Source organism: Orycteropus afer, unplaced genomic scaffold (genome assembly GCF_000298275.1).
Source record: "Orycteropus afer afer isolate SDZICR_OR568_19922 unplaced genomic scaffold, OryAfe1.0 scaffold00048, whole genome shotgun sequence".
In the NCBI taxonomy this organism is placed as follows: domain Eukaryota; kingdom Metazoa; phylum Chordata; class Mammalia; order Tubulidentata; family Orycteropodidae; genus Orycteropus; species Orycteropus afer.
This window is the reverse complement of record NW_006921635.1, coordinates 768,472-790,164: the sequence shown is the minus strand read 5'-3', so window position 1 is coordinate 790,164 and position 21,693 is coordinate 768,472. Positions and strand designations below refer to the sequence as shown.

At 45.2% G+C, this 21,693-nt stretch overlaps 1 protein-coding gene across 1 annotated transcript in view; it reads left to right on the top strand.

Moving 5' to 3' along the window:
• Positions 1-14,951: 14,951 nt before the first annotated feature.
• AACS (acetoacetyl-CoA synthetase) overlaps positions 14,952-21,693 on the top strand; it is an 87,670-nt gene continuing 80,928 nt past the window's right edge. The window contains exon 1 of the mRNA XM_007938235.1: positions 14,952-15,072. Within this exon, the coding sequence (XP_007936426.1) occupies positions 14,952-15,072 (121 nt within the window). The remainder of the gene's footprint in view (positions 15,073-21,693) is intronic.

Sequence of the window (21,693 nt, the reverse complement as noted above, 5' to 3'; positions counted from 1 at the left end):
CTTAGCATATTGAATTCTGTGTTTTGCTTCAATGATTCCTTCATAGGAGCCACCCCAGTGCTAGTTTTTACCTCGTGGTGGCATAAAAAGCTGACTGTCATTTGCATCATCTACTGAAAACTTGTGGCAGCTAATGTCGTGACTGACTGTACGTTCTAATGTCTTCTTGCAGAGCTAAAGATTTTCCTGTAGTGCCAGTACCCACGTGTGTGTTAAACCTCAGCATACCATGTAATTAATTGATTTCTTGTGGTGGTGATGGTGATGATCACACACTTAAATCCAGCAAAGCGTTTCTTTCCCTCCTCCTGACGGGAAATCCTATTTGTCAGCCGTGCTACCCACTCTCAGTGCTACGCTCATGATTCCACTCAGATTTTGTGTGTCCGGTTATAAATTTCATATCACATTTAAGTTGACACTTAATGCTAGTCGATTTGAATATGTGCTGTGTGTGTGTAAGTGTGTGTGAGTGATATGTGTGTGCCTTACATCCATGAGCCTTGGGAAATTGATTCTACAAATACCACATAATAGACATAAATGTATAAAGCTTTTTTTTTTTTGGGCAAACTGATGTATAAACTCCTTTTATTTGTTAAAATTACTGGCTTTGGTGTTCTGTAGAGATATTTGTTAGACTGATTTCAGAACAGAATGTAAGTATTGTGAAAATTACAGCTTAATAAATGGTTACTGTAATTTTGTTGTATGGATTTCCTGAGTGTGTTTCATCACTTCCAGCCAACTGTTGTGGAGTTTCCCAGTTTTGATACGTAACATTGATTCTATTCTCCAAACTAGGAAATCTTCACATCTGAATTTAAGTGTTCATGTGCAGGTAGGGTGGACCAGGTAAAGTACAGCACACCAGGTGAAATTTGAGTTTCAAACCGACAACAAATAACTTATTTTTAATGTAAGTATGCCCTATGCAGTACTTGCCACGTTTGCTGTTAGCTACCTGTTGGTGACCTAGTGCCGGTCTGATAGGAATAGACCACAAATGGGATGACTTTAACAAACAGGAGTTCATTCTTACAATTTTTGGAGGCTAGAAGTCCACGTTCCAAGTGCCAGCCTCTCAGGGCTGGGTGAAAGCTCCTCGACCTTGGGCTTCAGCTCTGGCTCCTGCTCCCAGCCTACTGAAGCTGGAGGCTTTTCCTCACTCAAACAGCTGCTGGCTGTTGAGCCTAACAAGCCCGAGGTTGACAAGTAAAAAGGCACAGTCCCAATGTTACTAAACCACATGGCAGGCCATTGGTTCAAGTCCATTGACAGTCCCAAGATCGGCAGAGCATGGCAGGCTACTAGAAAACGACTCGGGTATGTGCAGGGTTCAAGCGTGCCATAAGCTAGAGACCATTCCCAAAGCATCTGCTTATATACAGGAAGCAGACCACATTCCTAAAGCAGCCACTCAGCTGCTTGTGGTAGATCTCACCATGGAGGTGATGGGCAGTCTCATCATCACCTGCCCAGCCGCTCAACCAGGCTCAGCCAAGCTGATACACAACCTTAACTACCACACTGTCATTGAGTGGGTTCCAATTCACAGCAACAGAATGAAACGGTGTACCAGCCTCACGTTTTGCCATGCTTGAACCCCTTGTTGCAGCCACTGTCAATCCATCTCATTAAAGGTCTTCCCCTTTTTTGTGCATCCTCTATTTTACCAAGCATGATGTCCTCCAAGAATGGTTCCTTCTGGTGACATGTCCAAAGTATGTGAGACAAAGCCTGACCATCCTCGCTTCTAAGGAGCATTCTGGCTGTCCTCCCAAGACAGATTTGTTTGTTCTTCTGGCAGCCCATGATACATTCAAGATTATTCACCAACACCGTAATTCAAAGGCATCAACTGTTCCTTGAGCTTCCTCATTCATTGTCCTGGTTTCACATGCATATGTTGTTGTTGTTGTTATGTGCCGTCGAGTCGACCCCCGACTCATAGCGACCCCTCCTTGGGTTTCCGAGGCAGTATCACTACGGAAGTAGGATTGCCCAACCTTCCTTCCAAGGAGTGGCTGGTGGGTTTGAACCGCCAGCCTTCTGGTTAGCAGTCAAGTGCTTTAGCCACTATGCTACCAGAGCTACAATCACCTCATATGCATGTGAAACCATGTGTGTGGTTTCACATGCATATGAGGTGATTGTAAATACCATGGCTTAGGTCAGGTACACCTTAGTCCTCAAAGTGACATCTTTGCTTTTGAACACTTTAAAGAGGTCTTTTGCAGAAGATCTGCCCAATGCAATACTTTGTTTGATTTCTTGACTGCTGCTTTGATGGGCATTGATTGTGGATCCAAGTAAGATGAATCTTTGACAACTTCTGTCTTTTCTCCATTTATTGTGATGTTGTTGATTGGTCCAGTTGTGAGGATTTTTGTTTTATGTTGAGGTATAATTCAAACTGAAGGCTGTGGTCTTTGATCTTCATCAGTAAGTGCTTCAAGCCCTCTTCACTTCCAGTAAGCAAGGTTGTGCTAATTGCAGGTGCTTAAGAAGTCTTCCTCCAATCCTGATGCAACTTCTCAGATTTATTTGCTCAGCATACAGATTGAATACGTAAGGTGCAATGTTAAACCTTGACACACATGTTCCCTGACTTTAAACCACGCAGTATCCCTTGTCCTATTCAAACAACTGCCTCTTGGTCTAAGAACAGGTTGTGTGTGAGCACAATGAAGTGTTCTGGAATTTCCAAATTCAGATTTAACCAGGCATCCTGTATTTTTGTTTACTAAATCTGGCATCTCTAATGGGAACGAGTGCTTTCTTGCATGTTAAAAATTGTTTCTTCAGCAAACGTGCAGGAATAAATGTATGTACTGGGAGTACCAAAACTCATTGCCATTGAGTCTGATTCATGGTGGCCCCCACTGGGTTTCCAAGGCTGTAAATCTTTACCAAAACTGACTGCCCCATCTTTCTTCTGCAGAGCGGTTGGTGGGTTTGAACCACCAACCTTTTGGTTAGCAGCCTAACGACTTAACCACTACATCACCAGAGCTCCTTCATGGGAGTACTCAAACTCACTGCCATCGAGTTGGATCCAACTCATAGCGACCCCTCCTTGGGTTTCCAAGCAGTACCACTATGGAAGTAGATTGCCCAACCTTCCTGCCGAGGAGTGGCTGGTGAGTTTGAACCACCAGCCTTCTGGTTAGCAATCAGATGCCTTAGGCACTACACCTCCAGAGCTCCCTAATGTGGAGTACAGTCAAATTAAATATTCCTGATCCCCTGCAGGCCTGCTCCTGGGTGTATAACATCACGAGGAAATTCTCCGGTAGGCCCAGAAGGGAACAGTGCAGGCTCATGGTTATTTGGAAGCCACCTGGGTGGCCCATCACTGGGAGAGTGAGCAGGTAAAAGGTGCGGGCAGCCTACTGTGGAGGACAAGGCAGCCTTCAGACCAGGGTGAGGAAGCAGTGAGATCTAAAAGCAGTCCATTTGCATCAATTAACTACATGTGATTAAAGGAATCATTTTGCAAGAATACGTACACAAAAAAGATTCGCTTTACGCACAGTAGAGGGTCTGCAACAAAGAAGACCCTCAAGGAGACGGCTCCACAGTGGCTGCAAGGGGCTCACACGTAGCAGTGATGTGAGGGTGGGGCAGGACCCTTCTGTTATGAGGTCCATGAGCTGGAACCCCCTCTACGGCACCTGACAACAGGGTCAGGAGGAAGGGGCCCCAGGAGCCCTTGTAGCCAATGGTTAAGCAGTCAGCTGGTCACCGAAAGGTTGGGTGATTTGAACCCACCCAGTGGGTCTTCAGAAGAAAGACCTGGTGATCTCCCGGGACACACTATGGGCAGTTCCCTCTCACATGCAGTCGCTGTAAGTCGAAATTGACTCAATGGTATCCAACACCACAACAGTGGGTCATGGGGATAGAGAGGGCCACCAAAGAAAGTAAGGGCAGCCTGGCCAGGATGAGCGGTGATGCTGGTTCCTGAGCAGAGGCCGTGGAGCGGGTGAGATGCAGGAAGGTGACCGGGCGGAGCACTGGGGTCCAGCTTCACCGGCTTTCCCAGTCCTGCCAAGCGTGTGGCTACTTAGTCCTGAGCTCACAGTCACCCCCAGTCCCCTTGCACCTTCTTCCTAATGAAGACTCCTATTCTTGTTTTTTCCTTAAATAGCTTTATCGAGGTATAATCGACATACAACATACTGCCCGTGTTCTGAGTTTACTTTTTTTAAAAAAAATTAAACCTATTTTCTCTTGTTGGAAGATAAGCCACCAGAAGCTGCTTTCAGGTGCCAGTTCTGACTCATGGCGACCCTCTGTGTGAGAGCAGAACTGTGCTTGAATGTGCGGTTGGATGAGTTCTGGCAGGAAACCCCAGTCTGGAGAGTGAAGGTGGCACCCGTCAGCTGCCCTGCTGCCCGCCTGTGTTCCCTCCGGTTTGCCCTGCCCCCCCCCCATCCTCAGGCATCCACTAGTTGGTTTTTGTTCCCGTCCATTTGTTTGCATTTCCAGCGTTTTAGGTAAATGGCATCGTGCAGTGTGTACTCTCCCCCCTCACACACGTACCTCCCAGCTATGAGTCGGGGCCGACTCGACGGCACATAACAACAACAACAACAACAACATTTCTGCTTTGGAAATTACTATTCAAATTTAAGTCCTGAGTACGCTGTGGCCCGGCAGGTGATTCTACTAGATTCTGACCCCAGGAAACACAGGGACGCAGACATCCAGTGGGATATAAAGGAATTCACAGCAGCACCAAGTGCAATAGCAAAAAAAAAAAAAAAAAAAATTTTTCGGGGCACAGGGTCCTCTTCAAAAAATAGGAATGAAGGCGCGGCAAGAGGACTGTTCATGCTGCTCTCCTGTGCGTCGGAACATTGGGTTTCCCAACTTAGTGATGTATTTGACTGGCTTTTCCTGTCCCTTGAGGAAGAAACGGCAGCCGAAGGGGGAGAGAAATCAGGACTTGTGTAACCTGGCACAACAGAAGTTTATCCAACGCCTGGTTCACACGGGCATTTTGTGTCTCCCATTCCTAGGGCGGGATCCAAAATACTGGCCCGTAGCAGGGGTCTGCAAACAACAGCCTGGTGCCTATTTTCGTAAATAAAGTTTTACTGGCACACACCCACCCATGCATGCCTCTTTGTTTACAGGTGGTCTGTGGCGAAAAAGGGGAAGACCCCCAACAAGTTGGGTTAACAGAGTGGCTTCAAGGATGGGCCCAAGCCTGGCAAAGCTTGTGAGGCTGGCACAGAACGAGGGGGTGTTTCGTTTTGTTGTACATGGGGTCGCTCTTAGAGCCAACTCGTTGGCACTCAACAACAAAAACATGGCTGCTTACTGTTTCAAGACAGAAACGAGTCATGGCAACAGGTCCACAAAGCCTAGAATATTTACTCTCCAGCCTTGAGCTGAAAAAGTTGGATACCCTCTGGTCTTGACCTGTACTTGTCCAATATGATAGCCATCAGCTACCTATGGCTGTGAGCCCTTGAAATTCGGCTAGTCCACAGTGAGATGTACTATTGTGCCATGAAAGTGTTAAACAATTTAGAAGACATCATACAAAAAAAGAACACACACCCAATTTTTTATATTGATTACATGTTGAAATAAGAGTTTAGGTTTGTTGTTGTTAGGTGCCGTTGAGTCATTTCTGACTCATAGCGACCCCATGCACAGCAGAACGAAACACTGCCCGATCCCGCGCCAGCTCCAAGATCCCTGCTATACTTGAGCCCATCATTGCAGCCACTGTGTCAATCCTTCTCATTGAAGGCCTCCCCCTCTTTCGTTGACCCTCCACCCTACCAAGCATGACATCCTTCTCCAAGGAATGGTCCCTTCTGACAACATGACCAAAATAGGTGAGATGAAGTCTGGCCATTCTCGCTTTCAAGGAGCATTTCAGGTGCACTTCCTCCACTGTCCGAGTTCCTGGCTTTTTTATCCCCTTTTTCCCACTCTCCCGCCCTGTTGCGTTGGGTATGCCTGAGTTCCCTCTTCTCACCTGGATCCCTGCGGCTGACTGGTCCTCTATCTGAGTTCCTGGCTTTTAATCCCCTTTTTCCTGCTCTCCGTCACTGCTTCTTGGGCATGCCTGGTTTCCCTCTCCGCACCTGGATCTCTGCGGCTGACTGCTCCTCTATCAGAGTTCAGGCTTTTTATCCCCTTTTTCCTCACTGCTGCTGTGGGCGTGCCTGAGTTCTTCTCCTCACCTGGATCCCTGCAGCAGACTAAGAGTTTAGGTAGAGGGCATTAAATAAAATAGGTCGTTAAATTTAATTTTGTTTGTTTCTTTTTACTTTTTTTAAACATGGCCACTGCAGTGTTTTCAATTACACATGTGGCTTGCATTTGCTGCCTGCCTTCTGTTTTCATTGGACTGCACTGGGTTGTATAAACCATTCTAGGACCCCATACCATAGCTTCAGTCAAAGGGTTTGGTAAAATGGGGTTCCCGGAGAGGCGTCCCTTACTTTGCTGTCCACTTGCTCCTTGGGGAGGGTGGATGTTCTCAGTGACCCTTATGTCCGACGCAGGTGCTCTACACATATTTGTTAAGGGACAAATGGCTTCAGTGGCCTGAGTCCCTTAACTCTGGAAAGAAATCCATTTGCACAACACATCCTTCTGTCTGCATAGCAGAGTCCACCAGGACAGGTGTACCTTGATGACAAGAGAATAAAACTGACCCTCGGATTCATGTGCTCTGGCTGCAGGCTGGACCTAGCTGCATGCCATCAGGTACTGGCCAGAGACTTAGCTGGGTTTTTTGCATTCACCCAACAGACAAGAAAAATCCTAGGAGGCTGTCCTACTGTGTCACCTAACAGCAACGGCTGGATTTATAGAAGTACAGGAAGGGGGTGTGGGGGAGAGTCCTAGGGAGTTGGTGTGTTGGAGTCCCATAACTTGACTTGAAAGGTAGCAGCAAAAGGATGGTAAGTGACAGTGGCCATGTCCATTAACTAAGGGTTTTTTTTGTGTGTGTCTAACCCTGCTCTCCCTGCCCAGCTCTTGGAAATGGCACAGTCACTGCTAAGAAGGGATTATCTCCTTAATACAAAGGAGAGACCCAGGTTCACAGAAATTGAGAAACATGGCCCCAAAGCAATGGCTCGCCTTCCAGGAACCTGGATTTGAGCCCAGGAGTCACACCACCTCACTTAAGACAAATATTGCTACACCCTTTAACATCTCTCTCTTAAAGAAACTGTGGCTGGTGTGTGGATTTTTGAGCTCTGGTGGCACAGTCATTAAAGCATTGGAGTGCTAACCAAAAGGTCAGAGGTTTGAACCCACCACCTGCTCCATGGGAGAAAGACGAGGCAATCTGTTTCCATAAAGATTGACAGCCTTGGAAACCTGTAGGGCAGTTCTACTCCGTCCTCTAGGGTCACTATGAGGGGAAATCAACTTGGTGACAAATGAGTTTGGTTTTTGTGTTAACAGGTGATGAAATTGTTCTTGCTCATCACCTTAGGAATTAGGCAAAACCAGGGTACAAAGTGTACTGTCATCAACTTCAATGTCGTAAAAAAAAAAAAAAACCTCACTGCCGTTGAGGGGACCCAACTCATAGCAACCCCTCCTTGGGTTTCCGAGGCAGTATCACTATGGAAATAGATTGTCTAATCTTTCTTCCAAGGAATGAACTGCCAGCCTTCTGATTAGCAGTCAAGTGCCTTAGGCACTACGCCACCAGAGCACCCTCAATGTTGTAAGATGATGCAAAATCTCCCTTAGTTTAAAATCCTTTCTTGATATTACCTACAACCCCCTCTGGGCGTTGCGTAAAACCATTTTGAATGTTATTTCCACTTTTTTTCCCCCCCTTCATGGAAGATTCCTTGGAACTTGTAGGTGTAATATACTTTGTTTGATCATAAAAAAAGTATATTAAAACTTTTTCTAAAAGGTTAATTTGTTAACTCATTCATTCATGTGCATGAGCCGTGAATGAATGAGTGAATGACTGAAGCGTAGCCTGGGGTCCTCGTTACGTAAAGTCCTGTTCATCATGGCTTATCTGCCTTTTCACGCTCATTCTGGCGCGAAGCTACAATGGTGTCTGCCTGAGCTACAACCTGTGCAGTGGCGCAGCAGGAGACGACAGAAGCCACCCCGGGGATCCGGCTGTCTTCCACTGAGCTGGGCATCAGTGATGTGCAAAATTGTAAAGTAATGACACTATCCTCGTGAGTATTTTTGTTTTTCCAAAATACAGTTATTTTAAGAAAAAAAAGTAGTTCATGGTAGCATGCAATGGATTTTATCATTGTTATTTTTAAAATAATTAATTTTTTTTTTTGGCTTCTTAGTCTTTATTTCAAATTTTGTTCTGAGTTTGTATCAGTAGCTATAACCCCATGGCAGGGGGGACGTTAGGGTGCTCAGTAAGTCTAGTGTCAGAAAGTCCTGTAACCTAATCAGACCTGGCAAAGGCAATTCATCATGATGTTGTTGGGTGCCCAGGAACTGACTCCAACCCATAGCGATTCCATGTGACAGGACAGAACTGCCCCAAGGTGGCCTTGGCTGTGATGTTTACCGAAGCAGAACACTGGGTCTTTTCTCTCAAGAGCCACTCGTGGGTTCGAACTGCCAACCTTTGGGTACCAGCTGCGCCCTCAACCCTTGCACCACCAGAGTTCTTTTATTACATGGTACATAATTCAAAATACTACAGTAGGGTGCCCGGGAACCCTGAGTCTAACCCCTGCCCTGTCCCCCAACCACCACGCTCTCCCCCTTTTCATCTGTTCTCAGGGTATTGGCAATGCTGCTAGGCACAGTCATTGACTATACAGGCACAAACATCATTTCAGAAATAACAGCCCATTCTATACCCTTTCAAAAGAACAGCATATGATTCATGCTGTGAAAACCACAGCATGTACACTCTCCTGGACCTTGTTTATTTGTGTTTGGCATACATCTCAGAGGGCCAGCTACCTTGTCCTTTTCTCAAATAGCTGCACAAGTTCTTATTGAACTGATTTCCTGTTGGCGGACAATAAGGATGGTGGTGCATTTGTTATGAATGGCTTTTGAACCAACAGCCGCGTTTCCTAAGTAGACTTCTCTACCTTAGGTCCCCACTGTTTCTACATCTCTTAATATGTCACTTGTAAGGGCTACTGCAAAACTCTCAGTACAGATAGGATGTTAATCAAATCTCAGGCTTACTCTCCTCTTTTAGGGACGAGGCTGCAAATTTCAGGTTACCCTTCTTTCCGTTAGTGCCGAGACTTGGAAACCAATTTTATGAGGATCCAATGAAGATGTGCACTTCAACTGTTCATCTCCTGGAGAAGCCTGGTTGCTTTTCTAAGCACTCACTTGCTCCATCTGTTCCAGCTCGATGGTGGTGACACAGTGAAGGTAAGCATTATCGGGCAGGACGATGTGGCACCGAGTGATGGCACTTACTCCCAGGGGGCTTTAAGGCAAGCCTGCTTCCCCAGGCTAGGGACTTGGGTATCGCTCACTCATGTACAGGCCAGGAAGACTGTGTGGCTCTCCAGTACCAAAGGGGCGCTGGTGGCGCAGTGGTTAAAGCATCTGGCTGCTAACCGGAAGTTTGGCAGTTTGAACCCACCAACCATTCTGCAGGAGAAAATGGGACAGATGAGGCAGCCTGCTTCCATCAAAATTCACAGCCTTAGAAACTCTGTCCTATTTAGAAACCAGGTCACTCTGAGTCGGAATCAACTTGATGAAAGTGGTTTGGGTTTTTGGTTTTCTCTGGTGCAAAGCCATCCAAGTCCATGTCCAGGTTCTGGCTGAGTTTCTGCAGCTACCTCCACCCCTCAGTGTGTGTTCTGCAATATCACAGGTGTGCTAAGAATGATCATATTATGGAATGCTGCAGTGGAAGGCTGAAGGGGCCCTCACTGAAAATCACAGAACTTTCACAGACTAGCAGACGTGGTTAAAGTGGACGTTAATCATGGGGACTAACTTGCTATTTTCCCCTCCCTTTTGCTTTCTTTTAAGTAAACAGCCAACCTCTTTACAGATGCTGAGTTCTTTAGGTTTGTTATTTTCAATTATGTATCCTTCTAAGCATAACCCTCTCCCATGACGGGGTTCGGCTGAGAACCGTAACCTATGAAGCAAGACGACCCTGGGAAGAGGGATGTTGAGTGTGGAGTCACCAGAGAAGAGAAGAACCAAGACATTCCTGGCCCTCCAAGGGATCTTCAGCCCCCTCCCCGTCTCCCCATAGAATCCTGTGGACCCCCTCTGCTCCGGGACACAGACGTCTGGGAGAAGGGATTCTGTCTCCTTGGGGACCGACACTCGATAAACCTTTTAGCTTCCCCTCTTCAACTGGTCGTGATCAGTGCTCTTTGTGACAGGAGGTCAGCACCTTGTTTCCCTGCAGCGGATTTCTGGTGTCGCCGGGTGGGCTTTTCGTCCCCCGAGACGTGGTGGTCCCGTCTGGGACTGAGGCGTGGGTGGCCTGCTCCAGGCGGCCACTGGGATTTTCTTTGCTCACTGCCTTCCTCTGCAGTGGCCCACCAGTCCACTTCACGCAGACGAGGAGAAGCAGAAGAAGTTCGGGGGCCGGCTTCTGGCAAGTCCCCCGTCCTTTGCCTGGGCGCCACAGGACTGGGATTGAGGGGGGCAGGAGAGGCTCGCCCTGGTCGCAACAGTACATCTCCTCCCAGGGAGGAGGGCAGGCATAGTGGACCGCCCCGGATGGAAACTGGCCTCATACTGTTCCTCGGAGGAGGAAGGCTGGCTTGCTTCGGGGGGACTGTTTCAGGATCAGGGTCTCCGGAGCAAGCGCCTGGTGGGTGAGTGTGGTTTTGTTTTTGTTTGGGTGACTTGTGTGTTTTCCTTTTGTTGAAATAGTTTTTTTTAAAAAAATGTATAAATTGTCCATTTGTTATTTTTTATGTCCTCATACTTCATCTCACTACCTCTTCATAACTTGAAAGCAAGCATAGCAAGCTCCTATTACTGTTTGCTAACCTTGCCTCTGGTGGCATAGTTCCTAAGGTATTTGAATGCCAACCACAAGACTGGTGGTTCAAACCCACCAGCCACTCCTCCGAAGGAAGACTTGTTGTTGTTGTTGTTGTTATGTGCCGTCGAGTCAGCCCCGACTCATAGCGACCCCTCCTTGGGTTTCCGAGGCGGTATCACTACAGAAGTAGGATTGCCCAACCTTCCTTCCGAGGAGTGGCTGGTGGGTTTGAACTGCCAGCCTTCTGGTTAGCAGTCAAGTGCCTTAGGCACCATGCTACCAGAGCTCCCAGGAAGGAAGACTAGGCAATCTCATTCTGTAGAGATACCCCCTTGGAAACCCAAGGAGGAGTTGCAATGACTCAGGTCCAACTCCACGGCAGTGAGGTTTTTTTTTTTTTTAACCTTGCCAAGCATCAGACTTAAAGAACTTTGTTTCATTTGTCAGAGGGGCTCTTTTTTTCTTTCAGCAGAGCTGTTTACACCTTACCCACCTTCTCTTTGGAGGTTCACACTTGGACCCCCTCTTTCCTCTCCTCTGTGTTTTTCTACAGGAGGTTTAAACGTAAAAGTAAGCTGAAGCCCCATGGAACTCCCTTGGCAGCAGCAGTCCTGGCCGTTCCTTAATGTTGGCCTTCCAAACAGAGCTTCTTTTCCTGCCTCAGCCTGAGTATATGGTTCTGTCAGCCACGTCAAACAGGACCTGGACCTGGCTTCACGGTTGCATTGCCTGGGCTAGTCAACCAGGGGCACCATCTGGTGGCCAGCCCATGCCCACCAGGACAGAGGACAACGCTTGCCACCACAGTCTTCTGGAGATTTCTCCCAAGAGCCTTTGACCTGAGACTGGAGGGCTTGGCCTGGATCCAACAATGTCTCTTTGAGAGTCAACGAAGGAATCTTGCTTCAGGTAAGCTCATGTTTGTTTTGGTCAGAGGTTTGAGTTTGTAATCTGGTTATTATTAACCAACCTCGAAGTTGCTCAGCCTGCGTTGAGGGTGGCACCCAGAATCCGAGCAGCTGTTTGTGTTGAGGGCGGCAGCACCTGGTGTCCGAAGAGGTTGTCTGTGTTGAGGGTGGCAGTTCCCGGTAACTAAGCGGGGTCGTGAAGGCAGTATTTACTGCTGTGTTAAGACCATTAGACTAACCTGTTTGCTGGCTTTTCTGTTCTGATTTTCTGCTTCTTTTGTAACCACTTTTGAGGTGGGTAACAGCCAGAGTATACCAGAGTGTACTTCTGTAGAATGTCTTTTAAAACATTGAAACGAATTTGGTTATGATCCCATGAAAAAGGAAAAGGCTAGTCTTTTTAAGCACAGTGGTATAACCCCAATATGAATTAGGAGACCAAAAATTCTGGCTGCCTTCCGGGTCAGTGTATTGTAATACTATTTTGCAATTGGATTTGTTTTGTTCCCAAACAACAGGATCTTTAGAGAGAACTTTATGTCTTTGTACAATGATCAAGAAACTCAACAAGCTTGTCAGAGTTATGTTCAGACTGTTACCAAGGGTGAGCAGCCTTCAGCTCCTTCCCTGGTATTAACCAGAGGAGAGGGTCCTCTTGACCCCTTAGTTTCCTAGACCCCTCCTCCTCGTATCCATCAGAACCAGACTTTAAGTGGGAGACATGGGGAGAGGTGAACCTATAAGAGGCTCCCTAATTTCCCTTTCCCACACCTGGCAGGGGATACCCTATCAGGGACCAGATTTGACCCAGAAAGGGCCGGAGACTGGGCCAGGCCATGGGGATGTGGCTGGGGGCCAATACCCAGTTCGCCAGATCCCCTCAGGGTGAGAGATGGTCAGGGTGCGTGTGCCTTTTAGCACAGCTGATTTATGCAACTGGAATCCAGGCAAAATGTGTGGACTGCTAACTTTCATTTTAACCGCTTTGACCAATGTGGCCTAATTGTCAGTCACTCTTGATTACTTCATTAACTCCAGAGGAAAGGACAGTGGTGGTGAGCTGTGCCCGAGAAGAAGCATAGGGGCACAGAAATGCCCAACCCCAGCAGGTGGCAGGCACTCTGGATGATGACATGCCACTACAGGACCCCTGCTAGGACCCAAATTACAGATAAGATTATGCAGAGCTTTTAATTACAGAGACTATTTTAATAGGAATTAGAGATGGAGTTTGTGGCAATTAAGTTTGTGTGTCAACTTGGCTGGGCCTGGTTGAGTGGCGGGGCACCTGGATGTAGTATTCCCCATGGTGAGACTGGCAATCAACTCCATGGTGGGATCTACTGGGAACAGCTGAGTAGCTGCCTTAGGGATGTGGCCTGCTTCCTGTATATAAGGAGAAGCCTTGGGGGACAGTCTCTAGCTTATGGCACGCTTGGACCCTGCATGTAGCCATGTAGGTTTTCAGCAGCCTCCCACGCTCTGCCGACCTGGGGACTTACAATGGACTGGAATTAATGACCTGTTGTATAATTTGGTAACATCGGGACTGTGCCTTTTTACTTGTCGACCTTGGGCTTGGCAGCCTCAGCAGCCAGCAGCTGTCTGAGTGAAGAAAAGCCTCCAGCTTCAGTGGGCCAGGAGCTGGAGGCAGAGCTGCAACCCAAGGTTGAGGGGCTTTCACCCAGCCCCTAGAGCCTGGCACTTTGAACTTGGACTTAAAGCCTCCAAACCGTGAGAGAAGAAACTCCTGTTTGTTAAGGCCATCCCATTTGTGGTATATTCCCATCAGAGTGGTGCTAGGGAACCAGAACAGAGCTCCTAAACTTAAGAGTTTAGGAATATAAGATTAGGCAAAAGGAAGATGGGGACCCCTCTACCTTGGTACAGAGAATTTTCAAAGCCTTCAAACAGTGGACAGATTTGGATCCTGAAAGCCCAGGTGATGCTATGTTTATTAGACAGAGCATTCCTGGCAGTAGGAAGAAAATTCAGAAAACTGAAGGAGGTATGATGGTGGGCATTAAACATTTAGTGAAGAGCTATTGAGTCTTTAAGACTAAAGCCCAGACAGTCCAAAAGAAAGTGACATATTTGAGGTTTGTCATCAACAAAGGACAAAGGAAATTGCAACTGGAGAGAAAGCAAGTCATTTACCAGCTAGCCCTACCACAGACACACAAACAGCTAAAAGGATTTTTAGGTGTGGCAGGACTTTGTCGGATTTGAATACCTAATTTTGGACTTGTAACTAAACCCTGCATACCCATCAGGAAGGAGAAAGAGACTGACCCCTTTCTGTGGGGAAAATTAGAGCCACAGACCTTTGATAAATTAATCAGGTCGTAACGGTGGCCCCAGCCAGATTGACATAAGTGTTTTGATTTGTTTGTTCATGAACACCAAGGCATAGCAGCCAGAGTTCTTACCCAGTTCCTGGGATTTTGGAGAAGACTGGTGACATATTTTTCCAAAACTTTAGACCCAGTGACACAGGGCTGGCCTGCCAGCTTGGAAGGGACAGCAGTAACAGTGAGGACACTGCAAGCTGCTGACAAGCTAACCTTAGGACGGGCATCTGGGTTTGCACTGCTCATTCAGTCTCAGTAGTCCTGGACCAAAGAGCCGTCCAAGCAAGAATTTCTCCATATCAGGCTTCCATAGGAGACAAGGGAGCTCTGGTGGTGTAGCAGGTAAGGGACTTGACTGCTAACTGGAAGGTCCGTGGTTCAAACCCACCAGCTGCTCCCCAGAAGGAAGACTGGGTGATCTACTTCCGTAAAGATTTACAGCCTTGGAAGCTCAGTGGGGATTGCTATGAGTCAGAAACAACTCAATGGCAGTGAGTTTTTTTATTTTTTAGGAGACAAGCCAACTGTGCAGATCTAGCCAGCAACTAGCATAAACCTGGCTACACTTTGCCCCAAGCAGACCCCATTCATCACGATTGTGTCAGGACCCTCACCTAGGTGTTTGCCAACAGGCCAGATCTTTCTGACCATCTATGGTGTAAATCTCATCTCAGTTGTTTCATAGATGGGAGCAGCTTTGTGGAGAACAGACAACGGAAGATGGGCTATGCAGGCAGCGGCCTCACCAAGGTCTTGGAAGCACAGATGCTCCTTCCTGGAACATCAATGCAGGTGGCCGAGCTGATCCAGGCTGAGAACGGCACAGGGTCAGAAGGTGATGGTATGCACGGATTCAAACGGGCTTCCTTGAAGGATTGAGAAAGCCATGGAAATGGCCAAAAGACTACTGGGAGAGATTATTCCCAGGTCTGAAATTCCCCAGACAATTGGGGTCAACAATGGAACCCTTTTCACTGGCATAATAATCCAGTTGGTGTTTCAACATGTTGGTATTGAGTGACAGTTTCACATTGCTCGGAGACCCCAATCCAGTGGTAAAATAGAAAGAATGAATCAAACTTTAAGGACTCACATAGCTAAATTATGTCATGCAATTAAATAAATTGGGAAGAAGAAGTAGAAAAAATCCTCCCCATGGCCCTGTTCAGAAGCAGAGTTGCCTCCCAAAACAAAACTAAAAGTAAGCCCCTTTGAGATGATGGACAGGCACCCCCAGTGAAAGACCTAAATGCCACTGATTTAAATTATACCAATGCTGGTGTCCACCACTGATCTGCCAGTAGTACTGTGGTGGCTTTTGTGTTGCTGTGAGGCTGGAGGTTGTGCCACCCATATTGCAAATGCCAGCAGGGTCACCCACGGTGAACAGGTTTCAGTGGAGCTTCCAGACTAAGACAGACTCAGAAGAAGGAAGGGGCCACCCACTTCTCAAAGAACTGGCTAATGAAAACTTGGAGAATAGCAGTGAAACACTGTCTGATATATTACTGGAAAACTGCATGAATAGCCTTGAAACATTGTCCGATATAGTGCCGGAAGATAAGCCCCTCAGGTTGGAAGGCACTCAAAATACAACTAGAGAAGAGCTGCTTCCTCAGAGTAGAGTCAACTTTAATAATGTGGATGGAGTAAAGCTTTCGGGACCCCCATTCACTGATGTGGCACTACTGAAAATGGGAAGAAAGAGATGCAAACATCCATTAATAACTGGAACAAGGAATGTATGAAGTATGAATCTAGGAAAATTGGAAGTTGTCAAAACTGAAATGGAACACATAAAGATCAATATCCAAGGCATTAGTGGTTGAAATGGACTGATTTTGCCCATTTTGAATCAGACAACCGTAAGATCTACTATGCTGGGAATGAAAAAGAGTTAAGTGTGTGGCATTCATTGTCAAAAAGAATATTTCAGGATCTATCCTGAAGTACAATGCTGTCAGTGATAGGATAATACCCATATGCCTACAAGGAAGGCCAGTTAATATTACTATTATTCAAATTTATACACCAATCAACAAAGCAAAGATGAGGAAATTGAAGATTTTTACCACCTTCTGCAGTCTGAAATTGACAAAACATGCAATCAAGATGTGTTGATGATCACTGGTGACTGGAATGCAAAAATTACAAGCAAAGAATAATCATCAGTAGTTGGAAAATATGGCCTTGGAGATACAAATAATGCAGGAGACCCCATGATAGAATTTTGCAAGACCAATGACTTAGTCATTGCAAATACCTTTTTTCAACAACACAAATGGCAGCTATATGCATGGACTTCCCCAGAAGAAATACACAGGAATCAAATTGACTAAATCTGTGGAAAGAGGCAATGGAGAAGCTCAGTATCTTTGGACAAAACAAGGCCAGGAGCTGACTGTGGAACAAACCATCAACTGCTCATATGCAAGTTCAAATTGAAGCTGAAGACAGTTAAAACAAGTCCACGAGAGCCAAAATATGACCTTGATTATATCACTCCTGAATTTAGAGACCATCTAAAGGATTGATTTCATGCATTGAACACCAATGACCAAAAACCAGAGGAATTGTGGGATGACATCAAGAACATCATCCATGAAGAAAGCAAAAGGTCATTAAAAAGACAGGAAAGGAAGAAAAGATCAAAATGGATGTCAGAAGAGACTCTGAAACTTGCCCTTGAACAGAGAGAAGCAAAAGCAAATGGAAGAAATAACAAGATAAAAAAGGTGGACAGATTTCAAAAAGCAGCTCGAGAAGATAAAGTCAATTATTAAATGAAATGTGCAAAGACCCAGAGTTAGAAAACCAAAAGGGAAGAACACACTCAGCATTTCTTAAGCAGAAAGAACTGAGGAAAAAATTTAAGTCTTGAGTTGCAATATTGAAAGATTCTATGGACAAAATATTGAATGATGCAGGAAACATCAAAAGAAGATAGAAGAAATACATAGAGTCACTGTACCAAAAGAATTGGTCAATGTTCATCCATTAAAAATAAATAAATAAACCAAACTCACTGCCATCAAATCAATTCCAATTCATAGTGACCCCTCCTTGATTCAGGAGGTGGCATATGGTCAAGAATCAATGGAATTGAAGGAAGAAGTTGAAGCTGCACTGAAGGAATTGGCGAAGAACAAAGCTCCAGGAATTGACGGAATACCCACTGAGATGTTTCACCAAATGGATGCTGCACTGGAGTCACTCACTCGGCTGTGCCACAAGATTTGGAAGACAGTTACCTGGCCAACTGACTGGAAGAGATCTACATTTGTACCAATTCCAAAGAAAGGTGATCCAACAGAATGTGGAAGTTATTGAACAATATCATTGATGTCACACGCAAGCAAAATCTTGCTGAAGATAATTCAAAAATGGTTGCAGCAATATATAGAGAACTTCCAGAAATGTAAGCTGGATTCAGAAGAAGATATGGAATGAGGGGTATCTTTGCTGATGTCAGATGGATCTTGGCTGACAGCAAAGAATACTAGGAAGATGTTTACTTGTGTTTTATTGACTATGCAAAAGCACTCAATTATGTGGGTCATAACAAATATGGATAATATTGAGTAGAATGAGAATTCCAGAACACATGATTGTGCTCATCAGGAACCAGTACATAGACCAGGAGACTGTTGTTCAAACAGAAAAAGGGGATACTTGTTGTTAGGTGCTGTCAAGTCATTTCTGACTCATAGAGATGAAACACCGCCCAGTCACACGCCAGCTCCATGATCCTCCCTATACTTGAGCCCATTGCTGCAGCCACTGTGTCAATCCATCTCGTTGAGGGCCTTCCCCTTTCGTCGACCCTCCACCTTACCCAGCATGACATCCTTCTCCAAGGAATGGTCCCTTCTGACAACATGACCAAAGTAGGTGAAACAAAGTCTGGCCATTCTCGCTTCCAAGGAGCATTCTGGCTGCACTTCCTCCAGGACAGATTTGTTAGATCTTTTAGCAGTCCATGGTACTTTCAGCATTGTTCGCCAGCACCACAACTCAAAAGCATCAACTTTTCTTCGATCTTCCTTATTCATTGTCCAGCTCTCACATGCATATGAGGCGATTGAAAATATCATGGCTTGTGTCAGGCACACCTGAGTCCTCAAGCAGATATCTTCGCTCTTCAGCACTTGAAAGGGGTCTTTTGCAGGTGGCTTTCCCAGTGCTATATGTCCTCTGATGTCCTGACTGCTGCTTATATTGGCTTCGATTGTACAATTAAGCAATATGAAATCTTTGACAACTTCAATCTTTTCTCCATTTATCATGATGCTGCATATAGGTCCAGTTGTGAGGATTTTTGTTTTCTTTATATTGAGATGTAACCCATACTGCAGCTGTATTCTTCAGTCTTCATCAGTAAGTGCTTCAAGTCATCCTCACTTTCAGCAAGCAAAGCTGTGTTGTCAGTGTGACACAGGTTGTTAATGATTCTTCCTCCAATCCTGATACCATGTTCTTCTTCATATAGTCCAGTTCTCAGATTATTTGTTCAGTATATAGATTGGTGAAAGGATACAACCCTGATGCACTCCCTTCTTGATTTTAAACCATGCAGTGTCCCCTTGTTATGTTTGAACGACAGCCTCCTGGTCTACATACAGGTTTCTCATGAGTACAACTAAATGTTCTGGAATTCCCATTCTTCTCAATGTTACCCATAATTTGTTATGATCCACACAATCAAATGCCTTTGCACAGTCAATAAGGCATAAGTAAACATTTTTCTGGTATTATTTAGTTTGAGCCAAGATCCATCTGACATCAGCAATGATATCCCTTGTTCTGTGTCCTCTTCTGAATTCAGCGTGCCTTTCTGGAAGTTCTCTGTCAATATATTGCTGCAACCATTTTTAAATTATCTTCAATAATATTTAACTTGCATGTGATATTAATAATATTGTTCAATAATTTCCACATTCTGTTGGATCACCTTTCTTTGGAGTGGGTACAAATATGGATTTCTTCCAGTCAGTTGGCCAGGTAGCTGTCTTCCAAATCTCTTGGCATAATTGAATGGGTGCCTCCAGCAGGGCATCCATTTGTTGAAACATCTCAATGGCTAGTCCGTCAATTCCTGGAGCCTTGTTCTTTGCCAATTCCTTCAGTGCAGCTTCAACTTCTTCATTCAATACCATTGGTTCTTGATCATATGCTACCTCCTGAAATGGATGAAGAGCGACCAGATCTTTTTGATAAAATGACTCTGTGTATTTCTCCCATCTCCTTGGAATACTTCCTGCATCATTCAATATTTTGCCCATAGAATCTTTCAATATTGCAACGTTAGGCTTAAATTTTTTCCTCAGTTCTTTCAGCTTGAGAAATGCCAAGCATATTCTTCCCTTTTGGTTTTCTAATTCCAGGTCTTTGAACATTTATTTATAGTAATAGGCTTTGTCTGCTTGAGCTGCTCTTTGAAATCTTCTGTTCAGCTCCTTTATCTTGTCATTTCTTTCATTTGCTTTAGCTACTCTCTGTTCAAAGGCAATTTTCAGAGTCTCTTCTGACATCCATTTTGTTTTTTCCTTCCTTTCTCATCTTTTTAATGATCTCTTGCTTTTTTCATGGATGATGTTTTTGACGTCATCCCATAATTCTTCTGGTTTTCGGTCATTGCTGTTCAATGCATCAAATCTATTCTTCAGATGGTGTCTAAATTCAGCAGGGATGTATTCAAGGTCATATTTTGGCTCTCGTGGACTTGTTTTAATTGTCTTCAACTTCAAGTTGTACTTGCATATGAGCAGTGATAGTCCGTTCCACAATCAGCTCCTAGCCTGGTTTTGGCTGAAGATATTGAGCTTTCCATCTCTTCTTGCCACAGATGTAGTCAATCTTATTCCTGTGTACTGCATCTGGCAAAGTCCACGTGTACAGCTGCTGTTTCTGTTGCTGAAAAAATGTTTTTGCAATGAATAAGTCATTAGTCTTGCAAAATTCTATCATGCAATTTCCAGCATTATTTCTGTCACCAAGGCCAAATTTTCCAATTACCGGTAATTCTTCATCTTTAACTTTTGCATTTTGGTCACCAGTGATAATGAACACATCTTGATTGCATGGATGGTCAATTTCAGACTGCAGAAGTTGATAAAAATCTTCAATTTCCTCATCTTTTGCTTTCGTGGTTGGTGCATAAATTTGAATAATAGTCATATTAACCGGTCTTCCTTGTAGAATATTGATATTATCCTATCACTGACAGCACTGTACTTCAGAACAAATCTTGAAACATCTTTTGTGATGATGAATGGCATGCCATTCCTCTTCAATTTGTCATTCCTGGCATAGTAGATCATATGTTTGTCTGATTAAAAATGGCCAAACCTGGCCCATTTCAGCTCACTAATGCCTAGGATATCAATCTTTATGTGTTTCACTTCATTTTTGATAACTTTCAATTTTCCTAGATTCATACTTTGTACATTGCATGTTCTGATTATTGATGGATGCTTGTAGCTGTTTCTCCTCGTATTGAGTCATGCCACATTAGCAAATGGAGGTCCCGAAAGCTTTACTTTATCCATATCATTAAGGTTGGTTCTACTCTGATGAGGCAGCTCTTTCTCACTCATATTTTGAGTGCCTTCCAACCCAAGGGGCTGGTCTTCCTGCACTGTGTTGGACAATGTTTCAGGGCTATTCATAAAGTTGCCCAGTCATGTATCAGACAGTGTTTCTCTGCTATTCATAAGGTTTTCCCTGGCCAATTTTTTGAGAAGTGGATGGCGTTTTCATTCTTCTTAGTCTGTCTCATTCTGTAAGCTGCATTGAAACCTGTGTACCATGTCCAACCCCGCTGGCATTACAGACACCAGTGGCACAGCCTCAAGTCTTACAGAAACATGCAGGCCACCACAGTGTGAAAAACTGACAGACAAGTTTGTCTTCCTTAGCTGTTTGATACCTCTCTGCCCTCCCCTTACTTGGATCCCGTGGCTCTGTTGTCCCTGGCTTCCCCTCCCTTCCTGCCTCTTGGGTGTGGGGCCTGTCTCCCTCCCCTTACCTGCATTCCCACGGCTCTGTCTGGCAGGCTTTTCCCCTGCCTCCCACGTCTGGGTGTGAGGCCTGTCTGCCCAAGGGAATACTACATGGTTTAAAAATCAGGAAGGAAGCGTGTGAAGGTTGTATCCTTTCACCATACTTATTCAATCTGTATGCTGAGCAAATAATCAGAGAACCTGGACTATGTGAAGAAGAATGTGGCATCAGCATTGGAGGAAAAGTCATTAAGAACCTGCGATACACAGAATTTCCATTTGCAGAATTACATGCCCAGGAGCCTTTCCCTCCTTCATTCTACTTTAGTACGTTCAGTCTTACTTATGAAGGAGCTCTGGTGGTGCAGTGCCTGAGGCATTTGACTGCTGGCCAGAAGGTTGGTGGTTCAAACCTAACAGCCATTCCACATAACGAAGATGGGACAACCTACTTTCCTAAA